At 37.0% G+C, this 17,325-nt stretch overlaps 1 protein-coding gene and 1 long non-coding RNA gene across 3 annotated transcripts in view; one reads left to right on the forward strand and one right to left on the reverse strand.

Moving 5' to 3' along the window:
- The window catches only part of LOC115210790 (alanine--tRNA ligase, cytoplasmic), a 38,584-nt gene that overhangs the window by 20,950 nt on the left and 309 nt on the right, over positions 1-17,325 (forward strand). The window contains exons 13-22 of one of the 2 annotated variants that reach the window (XM_029779522.2): positions 500-666; positions 2,569-2,682; positions 3,581-3,718; positions 4,517-4,657; positions 6,031-6,143; positions 6,268-6,376; positions 8,108-8,221; positions 10,439-10,558; positions 13,906-13,992; positions 15,847-15,954. In XM_029779522.2, coding sequence (XP_029635382.1) covers positions 500-666; positions 2,569-2,682; positions 3,581-3,718; positions 4,517-4,657; positions 6,031-6,143; positions 6,268-6,376; positions 8,108-8,221; positions 10,439-10,558; positions 13,906-13,992; positions 15,847-15,954 — 1,211 coding nt within the window. Of the gene's footprint in view, positions 1-499; positions 667-2,568; positions 2,683-3,580; positions 3,719-4,516; positions 4,658-6,030; positions 6,144-6,267; positions 6,377-8,107; positions 8,277-8,314; positions 8,452-10,438; positions 10,559-13,905; positions 13,993-15,846; positions 15,955-17,325 lie in introns of those variants that run through there. The other variant, XM_036502505.1, reaches the window with a different exon arrangement.
- LOC118763140 lies at positions 1,374-16,477 on the reverse strand. Its single transcript, XR_004998897.1, has 3 exons — positions 16,416-16,477; positions 14,608-14,609; positions 1,374-1,384 (listed from the first exon to the last, which is right to left on the reverse strand). It is a non-coding gene; the product is annotated as an uncharacterized LOC118763140 (long non-coding RNA).

Raw genomic sequence — 17,325 nt, forward strand, 5'->3', positions numbered from 1 at the left:
CACTGGTCCTTCTGTTTTTCTAAGGCTTGTAAAAAAACTCAGAGAATTGGGCCTCCAACCAGGCCTTTGTGATACCCTTAAAGCCAGGAAATTTTCAGCACTCCCTTGTAATAAACCAGACCTTCCACTACTCACCCATTGTGTTCTGGTTCCAACTTCACATTTGCAGGTTCTTCAATTCTGTTCTCCACTGTTAAAACCCCACTTTCTTTTGTTAGATTGAGCTGTTCAGTTACATTTCATATTTCAGTTTTATAATGTAGTATCATGAAAAATTAGATTTATACTGTCTTCTTGCCCCTGGTTCTTTGGTACAAACTTCCTGTTTTAGAGCGATCTAAATTAAAACCTTTAATCAAATTTTCATGTTAATTTTTGTTCTAAACCCCAACTTAATTGTAAAGTCATTTTACTAAATTTTTGTTTTCAAAATTAATTGAAACAAAGACAGAAATATTGTAACAAAATGGATTAACTGTGTTATTTATTTACATTTCAGTTTTTGAGACAAACACTGGATCAATAGTAGCTTTACGCATGGGTAAAGAATTTGTTCCGAAAGTGCCTGCAGGTGTTGAGTGTGGTATCTTACTAGATTCAACAAACTTCTATGCTGAGCAGGGTGGTCAGATTTATGATGAAGGATTTATGACCAAACAAAATGAGGTATGAAATATTTCTTTGGCTTTGGAATTTATTAAATATTCCTTTCCTTCAGTTGATATATTCTTCTTTACAGAGGTACAAAATTTTCAAGCCACATTTTAGTCTAATCTAGATCTTAGGTAAGTTTCCTATGAACAAATACTATGATCTGATTTCCATTCTGGCTTATTTTCTTCATTTTCATCAGTAATGCTTTTGAGAAAGGTATAATACATTAAGTCCATATCTGAAGCTTGCATATGTATAAGAAACTATGCTTTAATTGTATTACATTGATAATATAGTGAAACTAGGAGTGTCTAATGTATTGATTTTAAATAAATGTAAGGTCTTTCCGAAATGTTTTATCTTTTACAGTTTGGTTATATTGATAAATGAAATATGGTAATAGTTATACAAAAGAATTCCATGTGGCTGGTAGTGGGTACATGGTACTGACAGCCCAAAGAGGCAGGAAAGTGCATTTGGCTTTCTCACCACCACGGCTGGACAATTTTCATCTGCTATTGATATAGTTTTGGCTTTCTAACCACAGTGCATCCATATGAGATATTATCCCTGGATGAATACTACAGTTAATTTACCTTTCATGATTTATCTGCACAAATGGTTATAGTTATTTTCCTAAATATTTTTTGGAAAATAGAATATAACAAACTCTGTGATATAACAATACTGATACATTTAAAAAATCGGGAAAATTCTAGAAGTCCTCTGCCTGTATAGCACACCTCTTTGAAATTTAGACAAGTGTTTAGTTGAAATTTCTGAAGGACATAGTTTATAATTTTACATAAATTTTAGGACTAAAAATGAAGGCTACCTATCAACAATTTAGTGAATGTTTCATTTTAAATGCCTTGTTATAAAGAAGAATAGATGTTTCACAATTATGCATTATTAAAGTTCTTTCTTAAGAACTCTATAATTTTCAAATATATAAATGGATCTGTGTAATATTTAGAAGTTGTCATGGAAATTAAACAGGTGAAAGCAAGCAAAACTGGTTTTCAAATGTTTATCTTAAATAATGCTGGAAGAAACTGGCATTTGATTTATTTATTTGTTGAATTCTTGAAACTATAAACTGAATTGATCTTTATATCAAGTCTGTCATGAGCCTAAAAAGGACTATTATGATGCAGTTTGTACTGGATCCTGAGCTGTTTTAAACAACTGAGAGTACAAGACTACCTCTGGTGCATCATGAATTAAATCTCAGAAATTAAAAAATTAGACTGTCTAGCCTAGTTCAAGACTGTGTTATATAGCAGCTGGTCTGTGATAGGAAGCTGAATATGTTTTCCAAGTAGTGGTCAACAACCTGTGAAATAATTCATCAGGAGATCCCTACCTCATTTTTCCAGACATCCATAACATAGAAATAATGTTTACACTCTTATTTCACTCACAATGAAACTTTGTAAAAAATCAAATGGAAATTGTAGTTAAGATACCTGTGCCGGTGGCACATAAAAAGCACCGTCCGAACGTGGCAGATGCCAGCGCCGCCTGACTGGTGTCCATGTCGGTGACACGTAAAGGCACCAACCGATTGTAGCCGTTTGCCAGCCTCCCCTGGCACATAAAACGCACCCACTACACTCACGGAGTGGTTGGCGTTAGGAAGGGCATCCAGCTGTAGAAACACTGCCAGATCAGACTGGAGCCTGGTGCAGCCTCCTGGCTTCCCAGACCCCGGTCGAACCATCCAACCCATTCTAGCATGGAAAACAGACTTTAAATGATGATGATGATGAAATTGATTTCAGTTCTGGTTTAAGTTTTGTTGTATGTAATATATGTTTATGTGTAACACGCATGCGCGCCATTGTTATATTAATTGTTTATTTTTAAAAATTTGGGTGTTAATTGGATTAATATTGCTTTTTTTTTTTTCAGGAAGAAGGATTTCTTGTGAAAGATGTTCAGGTGTATGGTGGCTATGTGTTACATGTTGGTGTAAGTGAAGGAGTTCTGGAAGTAGGAGACATTTTGACACAGACTATCTTCCAGGTTTGTTCAATTAGTATTTTAAAGCAAATGTCTCAAAATACACAGAGTGATGGCATTTTGAAATAACAGAGGCTGTTATGCCTGGTGTATCAAAGACCATAAGTTCAATCTATGTTATAGGCATTATATTTTAGACAAAAATGGATTACTTTATTTACCTTCATCTACATTAACTTTTCAAATGTTTCATGATAAAGAACATATTCAAATTTCTGAATGTGCATGCCTGTTCAGTCCAAAGTAGCTTGCCTAAAATGGTTTCTTTATGAACATTTAGGTATACAAACCAGAGGTAAAAAAATTCCATGTATATTTTAGAGTTTACTTATTCATTTAAAGCTGGTGATTTATTCTGTTGCTACTTCAAGTTTCTTGCTTACATGTGTTCCTTCATGTTACATTATGAAATTTGATATTTAGTTTTGTTTTGCTTTTTTTGTGGCACGTAAAAAGCACCATCTGAATGTGGCCGATGCCAGCGCCGCCTTGACTGGCTTCTGTGCCGGTGGCATGTAAAAAGCACCAACCGATCGTGGCTGTTGCCAGGCTCCCCTGGTACCTGTCCTGGTGGCACGTAAAAAGCACCCACTACACTGACGGAGTTGTTATAGTTAGGAAGGGCATCCAGCTTTAGAAACACTGCCAGATCAAACTGGAGCCTGGTGCAGCCTCCTGGCTTCCCAGACCCCGGTCGTACCGTCCAACCCATTCTAGCATGGAAAACGGACGTTAAACGATGATGATGATAATGAATTCATACTAAGCTTGAGCAAATAACTGAGGAGTATGATAAGAGCAGTTGCTTCTGTATATGCTGATAGATAATTTTTATTTGAAGCATCTGTCTATATTAAACCTTATTCCATTCCTGTACTGTCTTTTTTACTCTATTATTCAGTCTCGTCGAGAAGCCATAATGAAGAATCATACTGGAACACACATGTTAAATTTTGGTCTACGACAAGTTCTCAATGAAGCAGACCAGAAAGGTTCTTTAGTTGCACCTGATCGTCTTCGTTTTGATTTCACTGCGAAGGTTAGTTTATTTAATCCTCTCTTTTCTCTTCTTTTTTTTTGTCTTTTCAAGCTGAGTTAAAAAAACTGATATTTTAAACACAAAAGCCATTACATTAATCATGTGTATTTGATATAAATTTTTCCTATTTCGTTTTTGCATTTTGTTTGCAAAACTCTTGATGTGAACTCAGGTGTTGAAACATATTTTGTTGTATCTCAGGGTCATTATGTCAATAATAAACTCACACACAAACACACTGGTTCTTTTTCACTTCTTTATCTCTTTATTTATCAATTGGTTAACCAATTGACAAATAAAGAGATAAAGAAGTGAAAGAGAACCAGTGTGTATATGTGTTTATTATTAGCATAATGTCCCTCCCAAGATACAAAAGTTTTATTATATTTTTTAATTAGAAATTGTTGGCTCATGATCTTCAATTTCCATTATCCAGGCTTTGTGTAATTTGAATGAGTCTTTTGTGTTTACTCATGAGGGAATTATATTTATTTAAAAGAAAACTAAAGGATAGTTCATCTAATATATGAATGCTGAATTAAAATTAAAAAAATGAAAATACATTTCGGATTCATAATTAACAAAAAAATATGTAAAATTTTCATTTACATTATTCTGCTGTGGTCTACAACATTGATCCTGAAAACAATATGGCCATCACTGCTTTCTAAGCTGTGCAAGCCTGGTATAGATTATATCAGCTAAATAACTTTCTGCACAAATACTTACTTAATCGATTCCCCGAAACAAGGTGAAAGATATGATGCTTACAGATTTTCTGTTTCTTTATGATTTTAGGGAGCTATGACTGTTGAACAGGTGAAGAAGACAGAAGAATGTGTAAATAAGCTGGCTACTGAAAAGCAATTAGTTTATGCAAAAGAAGCAGCACTTCCAGTTGCTAAATCTATTAAAGGATTACGTGCCATGTTTGATGAGGTAAGCAAAAATTAATCAGTATGATTCTTCATTATTTTTAATTCTATTTCACATATGATTAATTCAGAGGAATTAATCCTATACATTCAGCTTCTCTAATGAGCCCAGTCACTTGCACTTGAATAATTTTCTGTGTTAGGAATAATATAGGATCACTTATAGTTTGTTATAATGATATGCTTCCATCATATTGTTGTTGTTTAACCCTAGGTCAGCTCTGATCTTGCAAACTTATGATCACATACATTCCAGCTTTGATCAAATAATCATTCTTGGATAAATATTTTTGTATCTTATTTTGTTTATATTTTGCTTGTGTCAGTCATTGGACTGTGGCCATGCTGGGGCACAATCTTGAAGGATTTAGTCAAACAGATTGACCCTAGTCCCTATATTTTTCTTAGGTCTGGTCCTTTTTCTATTGGTCTTCTTTTACAGACACTAGATGTGTCTCTAAGACTTTGAATTAGTCAAAGGCCAAACAAAATATTTTGCATTATTAAAATAAGTACCAAAATGAATGCCAATAGAGTTGGCTGTTCCATCCCTATCAAAATTTTTGGCTTTGTACCTCTGTAAGAAATGAATATTTAACTAGGTCCCATTTATTTTTATTAGATATGGTTTCAATGATACAGGGGTTATTTCCTTTGAAATATAATATGTATTGTCTTTAATAATGTGGAAGTTATGGTGCAAGTATGATTATATAATTAATAAATCCTTTTTGTAACTACATCGTTTTAGGCTCAATCTCACTGTTTGACACTTTGGGCAAGTGTTTTCTATCATAGCTTTGGACTGAAATTAAGTAGTCAGAAACTGTGTAGAAGCCTCTCAAAAGGAACTTCCTGTTCTTGGATAGCAAACTTCGTCTATCACCCAGTTTAACACCACCACATGGTCTTGAGTACTTTAGCAGAGTCAACACTGTTGTAAACATTTGGCATCAGATCTCCATTCTGATTATAACTTCCCCCATTTCATTGGCTCCTAGTCTCACAAACCCTAATAAAGGTTATGAGTGCTACCCTTCTTCTTCTGTCTAAGTCACCATCATAATCATCATCATTTTATGTTTGCTTTCTATGCTGACAGCAATTGAACAGGTCCTTACAGTTCAAGTTGTTATTCAGAGTTACTATCCCACTGGATGAACTGAGGCTCCACATTTAGCTCATATATTTAAATTATGGCATAGCCTCTGTGGTTTCCTTGGTTGGCTGCTCTTCCTAATATATGACATCTTACACTGTGTACTGGGTGCATTTTATTATGCGGACCTTTTGAGCCTGTGTTGGGTTCTTTCAACCCTAAAAAAGTATATCAATCAACCTTTTTTTTTTCTTTCATTCTCCATATTTTGTTTACAGGTATACCCTGATCCTGTACGAATTGTAGCAATTGGAGTTCCGGTTGAAGATCTTGTCAAAGATCCTTTGGGATCTAGTGGTACTACCAATTCAGTTGAATTCTGTGGTGGCACGTAAGTATCAGCCAACTCTTTTGCCATCAGAAAGTTATGATTTGAAATATTAACTTTTTTCGTTTTTTTTCTCTTCATTTATTGATGCTTATTATTATTAATTAACCTTTATTGATCTTTGCAGTCATTTAAAAAGCTCTGACCATATAGGTAGTATGGTCATTGTGTCAGAAGAGGCAATTGCTAAAGGAATTCGTCGAATCATTGCTGTTACTGGGAATGAAGCTGAAAAGGTGAGTTTCTTTTCTTTCTCCTCCTTCAAATGTCAGTTTCCATGATTTCCCTTGTGTCTAATATGTAATGCATCCTATTTCTGAGAATATCTCAAATGTTTTATTCAAATGTTTTCCTGTATCAGAAGCAATGAATTCTCATATGAGTATGTGACTGCCTGCAAGTACGTGTCATTGAAAAAGACCAAAAAGGCTGAAAAGCATCTGACGTTCTCATTAGCCACTGCTGGGATGAATTTTCATCTCTCTCTCTCTCTGATGTTTATTGCTTTTTAATACAGCATGGCTATAACACATGTTATCTCAGGACAGATATTGCAGCAACTAGCCCTATCAACAGTGTATATACATTAAATAGATACACAGATGGCTATATATATATATAAGTTCAGCAAAATTTAGATTCAAATGAATATGGTACTTAAGTTAGATGCACCAGAATTTTGTATGGTGTTATCCATATAAATCCATGGGGTGGTTATAATCAAAATAAGCAACAAGAATAACTTCGGTAATTTGGTACGATGTAGCATGAAATGATCGTACCAAATTACCGAAGTTATTCTTGTTGCTTATTTTGATTATATATATATATATATATATATTTTTTGTTTCAATCACTCTTATTTTTCTTAGAGTAATCTGATATCCATCTATCCTGTGATATCTGTTTACTGTTATTCTAATTATCCTAAAACTTTTATCTTACCTCTCTGTTATCTTCTCACTACTTTTTCAGAGCTCTTTACTTAGTATTTATTTTGCCTCATTGTGTCTGTGCTAGTGTGACTGTTTCCTTTGTTGTCTTAGAAGGGCTACAGAACACAGCAACCTTCTCCAGTTCACTGACACGTTAACTTAAAATAAACAATACACAGGCATACTAAATCATCATCATCATCGTTTAACATCGGTTTTCCATGCTACCATGGATTGGACGGTTCGACCGAGGTCTGGGAAGCCAGGAGGCTGCACCAGGCTCCAGTTTGATCTGGCAGTGTTTCTACAGCTGGATACCCTTCCTAACGCCAACCACTCCGTGAGTGTAGTGGGTGCTTTTTACTTGCCAGGTGAGGCTGGCAACGGCCACGATCGGTTGGTGCTTTTTACATGCCACCGGCATGGAAGCCAGTCGAGGCGGCGCTGGCAACAACCACGTTTGGACGGTGCTTTTTACGTGCCACTGGCACTGGTATCACAACTACAATTTCCATTTGATTTTTTGATTGATGAGCAATTGAATTATTAACACAGTTATAGTAATGACATAAAATAATTAGCTACAGTTATATACTGACGGAAACCTCAGTCAAAACAGAAAAACTGAGAAATACAATGTGGCAAAAGACAACTGGAATTTGTAGTTCTTCACTATAGCCAAAACCACAGTGGTTTGAATAGACTAAAAGAACTTGGTTATATCAAACAAAACTTTACAAGTATGTGCTTTCTTAACCCTGAACTTTTCCCAAGTTCATATTGCACATCCAGCTAGCTACATTCCTCTCCATGTGCTGTTGATCCATTGACTTTACCACATGCATTTCATTTCTGTTACACTCTTCTACTTCTAATACACATTATATGACTTGTGTAGAAGGGAACTTTTTCTAAATTATACATTTATTCCTCCTCTAAACGCTTGTTATTTAGAAATATCAAATTAAAAAATTTTGTTTTTGTTTTCAATTCTTTGCTAATCTATAAAATTTTAAAAATATTTCTTACCAGGCAATACATCGCGCATCAGTATTTGAGAAGGATGTTGAAGAGTTGTTCAACAAAGTCAACAGTCCAGATTGTAATGATAAACATGTGTCTAAAGATATCATTCATGTTGATGAAGTAAGTGATTAATTTTGACATTGGTATCATAACAACCACTACCATCACTATCATCATTTTCAATGTTAAAGAAGTCAGGGGTCGCTTAGCTTAATGGTACATAACACTCAGCTGGTACCTGAGAGGTACAGGGTTTGATTCTATGTAGCCACCTGCTGGCAACTTTTTATCAAGGTGATGCCCCAGCATGGCCGCAGTCTAATGACTGAAACAAGTAAAAAAAAAAAAAACCAAAGTAAAAATAAAATAACAAAATAGTGAAGACAGAAAATTATAACTGACTTTGGTGAGATTTGAAATCAGAATGTAAAGGAACATAACTAAATGCCAGAAGGCATTTTGTCTACCTTTCTATCAATTTTGGCAATCCACATCAGCTGTGGAATGTCAGTATTTGCACACATATACATGCACATTATCATCATCTTTATTATTGTCCAACTTCCATGCAGGGTAGGTTGGATGGTTTGACAGGATCCAAGGAGTCAGATGACCTCGTTTTGCTCCTCTGTCTCAGTTTTTACATGGTTTCTATGACTGGCCTCCCTTCTTTATAGTAACCACTTTACTAAGTGTATCGGGAGTTTTTTTCATGGGACTAGAACTTGTGAAGCAAGATTAAAGAGCCATTACAATGAAAGAGCGGATGGTGATTTTACTGAGGAACAGATTTATTGTTCTGGGGCTTTGGTGGTGGGGAGAGTAACAGTAGATACTGTTGGGATGGGGAGTATGGAAGTGATAGGAAAGGAGGGCGCTCAGCAGGAAAGAGAAAGACAGAGTAGAAGGTTGATGGAGTGGATTGTATAGGGGGCATCCAGTGCTGCCCTATGTTTTAAGGGTGAACATGGGCAAGAGATTAGGGAGGAAGAGAAGAGAGCAATGAGGTTCCAGAGAAATTGTGGGGAGAGGTGCATTGCAGGTTAAGAGAGAAGTAGGAAGAGTTGTGGGTTATACGTGTATGTTAATATATGTGTCAACCAATTTCATTCACAAAGCATTGGTTGGCCTGGGGCAATTGCAGGACAAGTCCTTGGGTCATCTTCAAGACTCTCCATTCTCTTCCTAAATCCAGCTGCACACTTTTGCACTGTTAACATAGCTGGAGCATCATCCCTTAATGTTATTTCTTTATTGACCACAAGGGGCTAAACATAGAGGGGACAAACAAGGACAGACAAAGGGATTAAGTCGATTACATAAACCCCAGTCCATAACTGGTACTTAATTTATCGACCCCGAAAGGCAAAGTCGACCTCGGCGGAATTTGAACCCAGAACGTAACGGCAGACGAAATACGAAATTTCTTTTAGTGAGGTATTCTTTTGCTTGTTTCAGTCATTTGACCGTGGCTATGCTAGAGCACTGCTTTCAATCGAGCAAAGTGATCCCAGAACTTTTTCTTTGTAAGCCTAGTACTTATTCTGTTGGTCTCTTTTGCCAAACCGCTAAGTTGTGAGAATGTAAACACATCAGCACCAAGCAATGTTGCTGTGATATGCTGCTAAGCATTTCGCCTGGCGAAATGCTTAGCGGTATTTTGTCTGCCGCTACGTTCTGAGTTCAAATTCCGCCAAGGTCGACTTTGCCTTTCATCCTTTCGGGGTCGATTAAATAAGTACCAGTTACGCACTGGGGTCGATATAATCGACTTAATCCATTTGTCTGTCCTTGTTTGTCCTCTCTGTGTTTAGCCCCTTGTGGGTAGTAATGAAATAGGTATTTTGTCTGCTGTTCTGTTCTGAGTTCAAATTCCACTGAGGTCGACTTTGCCTTTCATCCTTTCGGGGTCGATAAATTAAGTACCAGTTATGCACTGGGGTCGATGTGATCAACTTAATCCCATTGTCTGTCCTTGTTTGTCCCCTCTATGTTTAGCCCCTTTGGGCAATAAAGAAATAACAAACACACACACACATACGATGGGCTTCTTTCAGTTTCCATCTACCAAATCCACTCACAAGGCTTTGGTTGGCTCGAGGCTATTGTAGAAGACACTTGCTGAAAGTGCCACGCAGTGGCACTGAACCCGGAACCATGTGGTTGGTAAGCAAGCTACTTACCACACAGCCACTCCTGCACCTTTCCCTTTGACCAAAACAGTTTACTTTCTCCATTCTCATGCTCATTTCCATTATCCCTTATTATTTGCACCTGTCTACTTTCTTGTTGGATTGTTTCTTTTCTCTTCAGTTTCTCCTCTTTATCTATTACTAGAGTATTACTCAATCTGGTATTAGTCACTGGATGCGAGACCAGCTGCGTTCTAAGCTAAAAGAGATCAAGAAAGTTTTAGACAACCGAGATAAGGCCCGAAAAGCTGCCATTCTTAATGAGGTAACACGTTCTATTTCCATCATTTTGAACATCACTTCTGTTTAACTCTTTTGTGACCATATTTTTTACTAAGTACACTGTGTATATATTGCAATTAATGTTGAAAATACTGAAGAGTTTGAAATTATTTTAGTAAAACAACTTTTTCATTATTATTTTGTTGTTAAGAACAGAGCTGAATAAAGAATTTTTAAGTATAAACACTTTAAAACAAAAAGTTTTGTGTGACAGACCAGAGCTAATCAATCTTAGTTGGGATGGTATTGAAAAGGTTAATTAATTCTAGCTTCAGAGAGACTAAAATAGATTGATTCAAAGCACAAAACTTGTCTGTAACTCTTAATTTTCTGGAGTCTGCTCCTAAATTTATGAACATTTCTTTATATTAGCAAGATCGAAGAAGTCATTATCTCTGACTGAATTTTGCAAAACATGGCAAAGGCATGAAATAGTATGTTTTATTAAATATATATATATATATAAATTAGAGAAAAACCATTATTATGTAGTTCAAACAATGACAGACATAAACCATATCATATAGAAAAAATATATTATAAAACATATAACTAGATCACAAAAAGTACAAAAAAATGAATAAACAATATACAGTAAGTAAAACGACTACATACTCCCTAATATTATATATATATATATATATATATATATATATATATTATATATATATATATAGTTTATAGGTAAGAGACAGGTGTTCTCTATATAGAATACGTTTCGAAGTGCTCAAGAGATATGAACTTCAGTGGATAGATGAGTAAGTGTAATGACAAGCAAATTAGGCAAGTTGATTTACACAGAATATTAAATACATTTAATAGAATAAAATGTACGTGTATGGATATAAAATAGTCTCATTTACAGACTATAAATGATATCAGGAGTTAAATGGATAGAGTTTTATAAGATGCTAGTGTATCACAAATGGTATTCTCTGATGGTATTGTACTGTAGTGACGTCATTTTCCAGTGTGCCTGTGTGGGACGTCATTCTTCAGTGTGCGTGTGCGGGGCTGGAACCTTCTGGAAAGGTCTAAGGAAGTTCCCTGATGCACATGCGCTAGAGACTGGGGAAGAAAATTCTATCGCGTTCCTTGTTAGCGTCGTTGACTTGAGACACGGCTATTGAAGAGAGAGGACGTGTTAAATGTGTGATTAGCCTATTCTCCTGTCCCAGACGTTTTGGGATTTGACCTGCTCTGTTGTTGCTGAATTTGTTGTGAGGTTTATCTTACAAGTGTTAAAATTCAACCTTGCTATATCGAACCAAGTGGATACCAATGTACCAACGTGCCTTCTTTTGTAAATAAGAAAATAAAGAGTCATATATATTTTTACGGTTGCGTTCTTGTTCCTGACTGGTAGTTTCTGGAAACAAAAGAAAGGAAATTGTGTTGCACCCAAACAGTGTGAAGACACAACCTGTTCCAACCAGTTCCTTTACAGTACTTACATGAAAGCATGAGGCTTAATGGTTAGAGTGTTGCACTCACCATTGCAAGGTCTTGATTTTGATTCCTGGATCAGGTGGTTCTTGAGCAAAGCACTTCATTTCTCATTGTTCCAGTCCACTCTGCTATAAGCAAGTAACCCTGTGATGGACTGGCGTTCCATTGAGGGGGAATGTAGTGGCTTCAGTCACTTGTACACTGTGGTTATTGGTCACTTGTACATTATGGTTATTGGTCATTTGTACACTGGGTTATTGGTCTTATGAGTCTGAGGACTCAGTACAATAATGTTTCCAGAAACTGCTGTTGCACTCATAAAACTCCACCCATTTAATTCCTGATATCATTTGTATTCTGTCAGTGAGACTGTTTTATCCGTTCGCATCCGTTGCCAGCCTCGGCTGGCCCCCGTGCCGGTGACACGTAAAAGCACCGTCCGTTCGTGGCTGTTTGCCAGCTCTGCCTGGCCCCGTGTCGGTGGCACGTAAAAGCACCATCCGTTCGTGTCCGTTGCCAGCATCACCTGGCCCCGTGCCGGTGACACGTAAAAGCACCATCCGTTCGTGGCCGTGCGCCAGCTCTGTCTGGCACCTGTGCAGGTGGCACGTAAAAAACACCCACTACACTCGCGGAGTGGTTGGCGTTAGGAAGGGCATCCAGCCGTAGAAACACTGCCAGATCTGACTGGGCCTGACGAAGCCTTCCAGCTTCACAGACCCCAGTTGACCCGTCCAACCCATGCTAGCATGGAAAGCGGACGCTAAATGATGATGATGATGATGATGACACGTATGTTTTTTTCTATTAAATGTATTTAATATTTTGTGTAAATCAACTTGCCTAACCTGCTTGCCATTACATTTACTCATATATATATATACATATATATAAAAGTGAAGTTGTGTGAGTGTCTGTCTCCTATGATTTAGATTCCTAACTACTCCCACATTTTGCGGTGCAGTTTAACCAAAATCGGGTATCTTATAGTCGTGATTCATATCGAGCCCTTCTGGGTATTAGCGCGCGTCTACGATGAGTCTACGATTTTAAAAAGAATTTACCATCAATTTTTCCCATTTTTAATGCATTTTTGGCATATATAAGGTAAGTAACTCTCTAAAAATTTATTAAATCTCACAACGTAAAAAGCTACAGTAACACCCCCCCCTTTGTGGTTAGCCATATTGAGATGGCTATTATACTTTACATCTCTAAAAATGCTTATATAGTTATTTCCCTTACAAACCCGAGCAACGCCGGGCGATACTGCTAGTACATATATAAACTTCGTTTGTATGTTTGCGTTCATCGTAATTTGAATTTAACGTATGATAGCATCTCATAAAGCGAGATTTCTATATATCTTAAATTTGCGGAAGAATTTGTGGTGTGGGCAGTTTAGCTTAATGGTTCAGAGCATTGTGACACGTAATCACAGAGGTGTGAGTTCGAGACCCATAGCCAGCCGCCAACACTTTTTTCTGCAAAATAGGGGTAGCTTATCTTGTTGAGGCTATATTATTAGCATTATCCTGTGTTTGAGAATTTAAAATCACTTCTTTAACTTTGTAAGACATCTCAACGCTTCTAAAGCAAACTTTGTTTGTATGTTTACATTCATCGTAATTTGAATTTAATATGTATGTATGTGTGTGTGTATACACACAATCATTGTGCTATATAAGCTTCCCATGCTGGCAAAAATTAGATAAGTCAAGGTCCACTGATATTAGTATATACACATAATACTACAAAATAAAAAAAAAGCCTCTTAAGAGTATAGATAGTTGTGTATAAAAGAAATTATAACAAAACGTTCATAAAGTTGCAGCAGTTTAACTCTTATCTTTATTTAGGTTGGTTATATTCTATTTCCAGGTTGTTGAAGAAACCAAACAGATGATTGCTAAAAATCCAGACCAACATGTGATTATTCATCAGTTTAAACCTGGCTCTAATGCAAAAGTGAGATATTGATACATTTTTTTTCTGTTCATATATACTCTTTTACTCTTTTACTTGTTTCAGTCATTCGACTGCGGCCATGCTGGAGCACCGCCTTTAGTCGAGCAAATCGACCCCGGGACTTATTCTTTGTAAGCCCAGTACTTATTCTATCGGCCTCTTTTGCCGAACCGCTAAGTAACGGGGACGTAAACACACCAGCATCGGTCGTCAAGCAATGCTAGGGGGACAAACACAGACACACAAACATATACACACACACATATATATATATATACATATATACGACAGGCTTCTTTCAGTTTCCGTCTACCAAATCCACTCACAAGACATTGGTCGGCCCAGGGCTATAGCAGAAGACACTTGCCCAAGATGCCACGCAGTGGAACTGAACCCGCAACCATGTGGTTGGTTAGCAATCTACTTACCACACAGCCACTCCTGCGCCTATATAAACATATAAATAAAAGAAATTTCACTATTTTTACACAATAATTACTGGTTCATATCTAAATATATAGATAGTCATTAGCCAACCTATTCTACATGTAAGCAATGTGGTTGCTCAGTCTGCTTGAAATAGCAGCCAAGTTTTATGTAGCTCACATTGTTCACATCTTGAAAAAGGTAGGACACATTGAACATTGTTGTCATAAATACACAAAATGTCGAGATAGTTATAGCTGGAACTTATTTTGATCATAGGTTTGCCTGATCAGGGATGAACTGGGGCTAAACAACAAAAACAGCAGCAAACAACAGGAGTCCACTTTATAAACAACTGGTCCATGGACAACAGAATCTCCAAATGTCAGTACTTAATTTTGGATTCTGCCATATTCAGAAGCCAAGAGATAAATCTGTGTGTTTATAAGATGCTAGTGTATCACAAATGGTATTCTCTGCCGCCGCTGCGTTCTGAGTTCAAATTCCGCCGAGGTCGACTTTGCCTTTCATCCTTTCGGGGTCGATAAATTAAGTACCAGTTACACCCTGGGGTCGATGTAATCGACTTAATACCTATGTCTGTCCTTGTTTGTCCCTTCTGTGTTTAGCCCCTTGTGGGTAATAAAGAAATAGGTATTGTACTTACATGAAAGCATAAGGCTTAGTGGTTAGAGTGTTGCACTCACCATTGCAAGGTCTTGATTTTGATTCCTGGATCAGGCGGTTCTTGAGCAAAGCACTTCATTTCACAATGTTCCAGTCCATTCTGCTATAAACAAGAATCCCTGTGTTGTCCAGGGATTGATGGTGATTATACAGGATTACCAGCGTCACCTTACTGGCACTTGTGTCGGTGGCATGTGAAAAAACATTCGAGTGAGGTCATTGCCAGTGCCGCTGGACTGGCTCCTGTGCAGGTGGCACGTAAAAAACACCATTTGAGCGTGGCTGTTGCCAGTACTGCCAAACTGACCCTCATGCCGGTGGCACGTAAAAGCATCCACTACACTCTTGGAGTAGTTGGCATTAGGAAGGGTATCCAGCTGTAGAAACTCTGCCAGATCAAGATTGGAGCCTGGTGCAGCCATCTGGTTCGCCAGTCCTCAGTCAAATCGTCCAACCCATGCTAGCATGGAAAGCAGACGTTAAATGATGATGATGATGAAAGTGTCCTAACCGGAGATGCAACAAAAAAGCCAAGGCTGTAAATGAACTTACTAGCCATGAACTGGTTGTCTAAAACTGGACCTACTTGGCCAGCTCATGCACACATTAATATAAACTTCCTCAGTTGTAAAGTCAATTTACAAGTACATGCAGACTCAAGTCTAGATTACTCGATAGTGATACAGTTTAGTTTCTTGAAATCTTCAGTTCAATTCTATTTATTCTTTATATTCTCTTCAGGCATTGGATTCTGCTGTAAAACAATACAAGTCTCTGAGTCCGCAAACTGCAGTCTTATTTTTTGCTGTTGATGCTGGAAAACTATTGTGTATGAGTTATGTTCCTAAGGTGCGTATCTGTTTTATTATTATTATTATTTAAAGCTATTATATGCTATATTAGATAGCAAAGATGTTGTTTTAAGGTTTTGTGGCAACAAGTCTCCTCAAATGTTGAGAATCTTTCTTAAGATTATTACAGAATGCAGGATTGAACTTTTCTTATTTCCTTATTGCCCACAAGGGGCTAAACATAGAGGGGACAAACAAGGACAGACAAAGGGATTAAGTTGATTACATCGACCCCAGTGCGTAACTGGTACTTAATTTATCGACCCCGAAAGGATGAAAGGCAAAGTTGACCTTGGCAGAATTTGAACTCAGAACATAACAGCAGACGAAATACCGCTAAGCATTTCGCCCGGCGTGCTAACGCTTCCGCCAGCTCACCGCCTTGCAGGTTGACAATGTCAGTCTTGATTCCAATATCCTCTACCTAAGGTAGCAATTTGATTGATATGCCAAGAGAACCAATTGCCACAAGAATAATTGTAATCTTAGTCTTTCACAATCTCTTAATTTCTGTCAGGCTAGAACCTGATATTTCTCAATCTCTTTGGTATCCACTCTATTATCATATTGTATTGCAAAGTCTGTGATCTAACACTGTTTATTTTTTTGTCCTCCACAATCATATCTGATCATCTTGCTTCAATATTATGGTCAGGAGAAATCCCATCAGAATCCCCTAATTATTATTCTCAATCACAGCCTCTGGTTTGTGTTCATACCACTTTTCTGCTTCTTTGAATGCACACACTCGGCTAACACCCCAATACCTATACAGTCATACTTACGCTTATACTCTTTTTATGCATTCACTTAAAACATGGTTGATACTTTCTGTCTCCTTTCCTGCAGATTCTGCATTTACAGAAGGGATGAATTTGTCATCTTTCAGCTTTATTTTATTTGACATCAGATAATTTACTCAAAGCAGGCTGTAGTTGGATAGACATATTGAGTTTTTCTTTTTGTGCCTTGTAATGTAACACACTCACCGGTAAAATTTCCACTATTTCTTATTTGTATTTTCCTAAAATTTTCGTTGCGTCTTGCAACCATTTAAATAGTCTTGACTCTGAGTTTGTTTTGTATAACGTAATTCTTTTCTTTTCACTCTTTTTTATTCATGTGATCACATATTCCTCCAACATCTAAACTTACGAAGACAATTATGAGTGCTAGGCTATTAGTGACATGATCTCATCTTTACTGCTAAATTTTTGGTGATACAGTTCTACCTGTAACTGATAAGTTATTCATGATGAAGTCCACTCTTCTTCTAATCTGTTGGTAATGCAGATCCAGATCTGATTACTAAGCTGCTGGTAGTGCAATCCTAATCATGACTGCTAAGCTGTTGGCAACACAGTTTTAT

Source organism: Octopus sinensis, linkage group LG4 (genome assembly GCF_006345805.1).
Source record: "Octopus sinensis linkage group LG4, ASM634580v1, whole genome shotgun sequence".
Taxonomy (NCBI): Eukaryota; Metazoa; Mollusca; class Cephalopoda; order Octopoda; family Octopodidae; genus Octopus; species Octopus sinensis.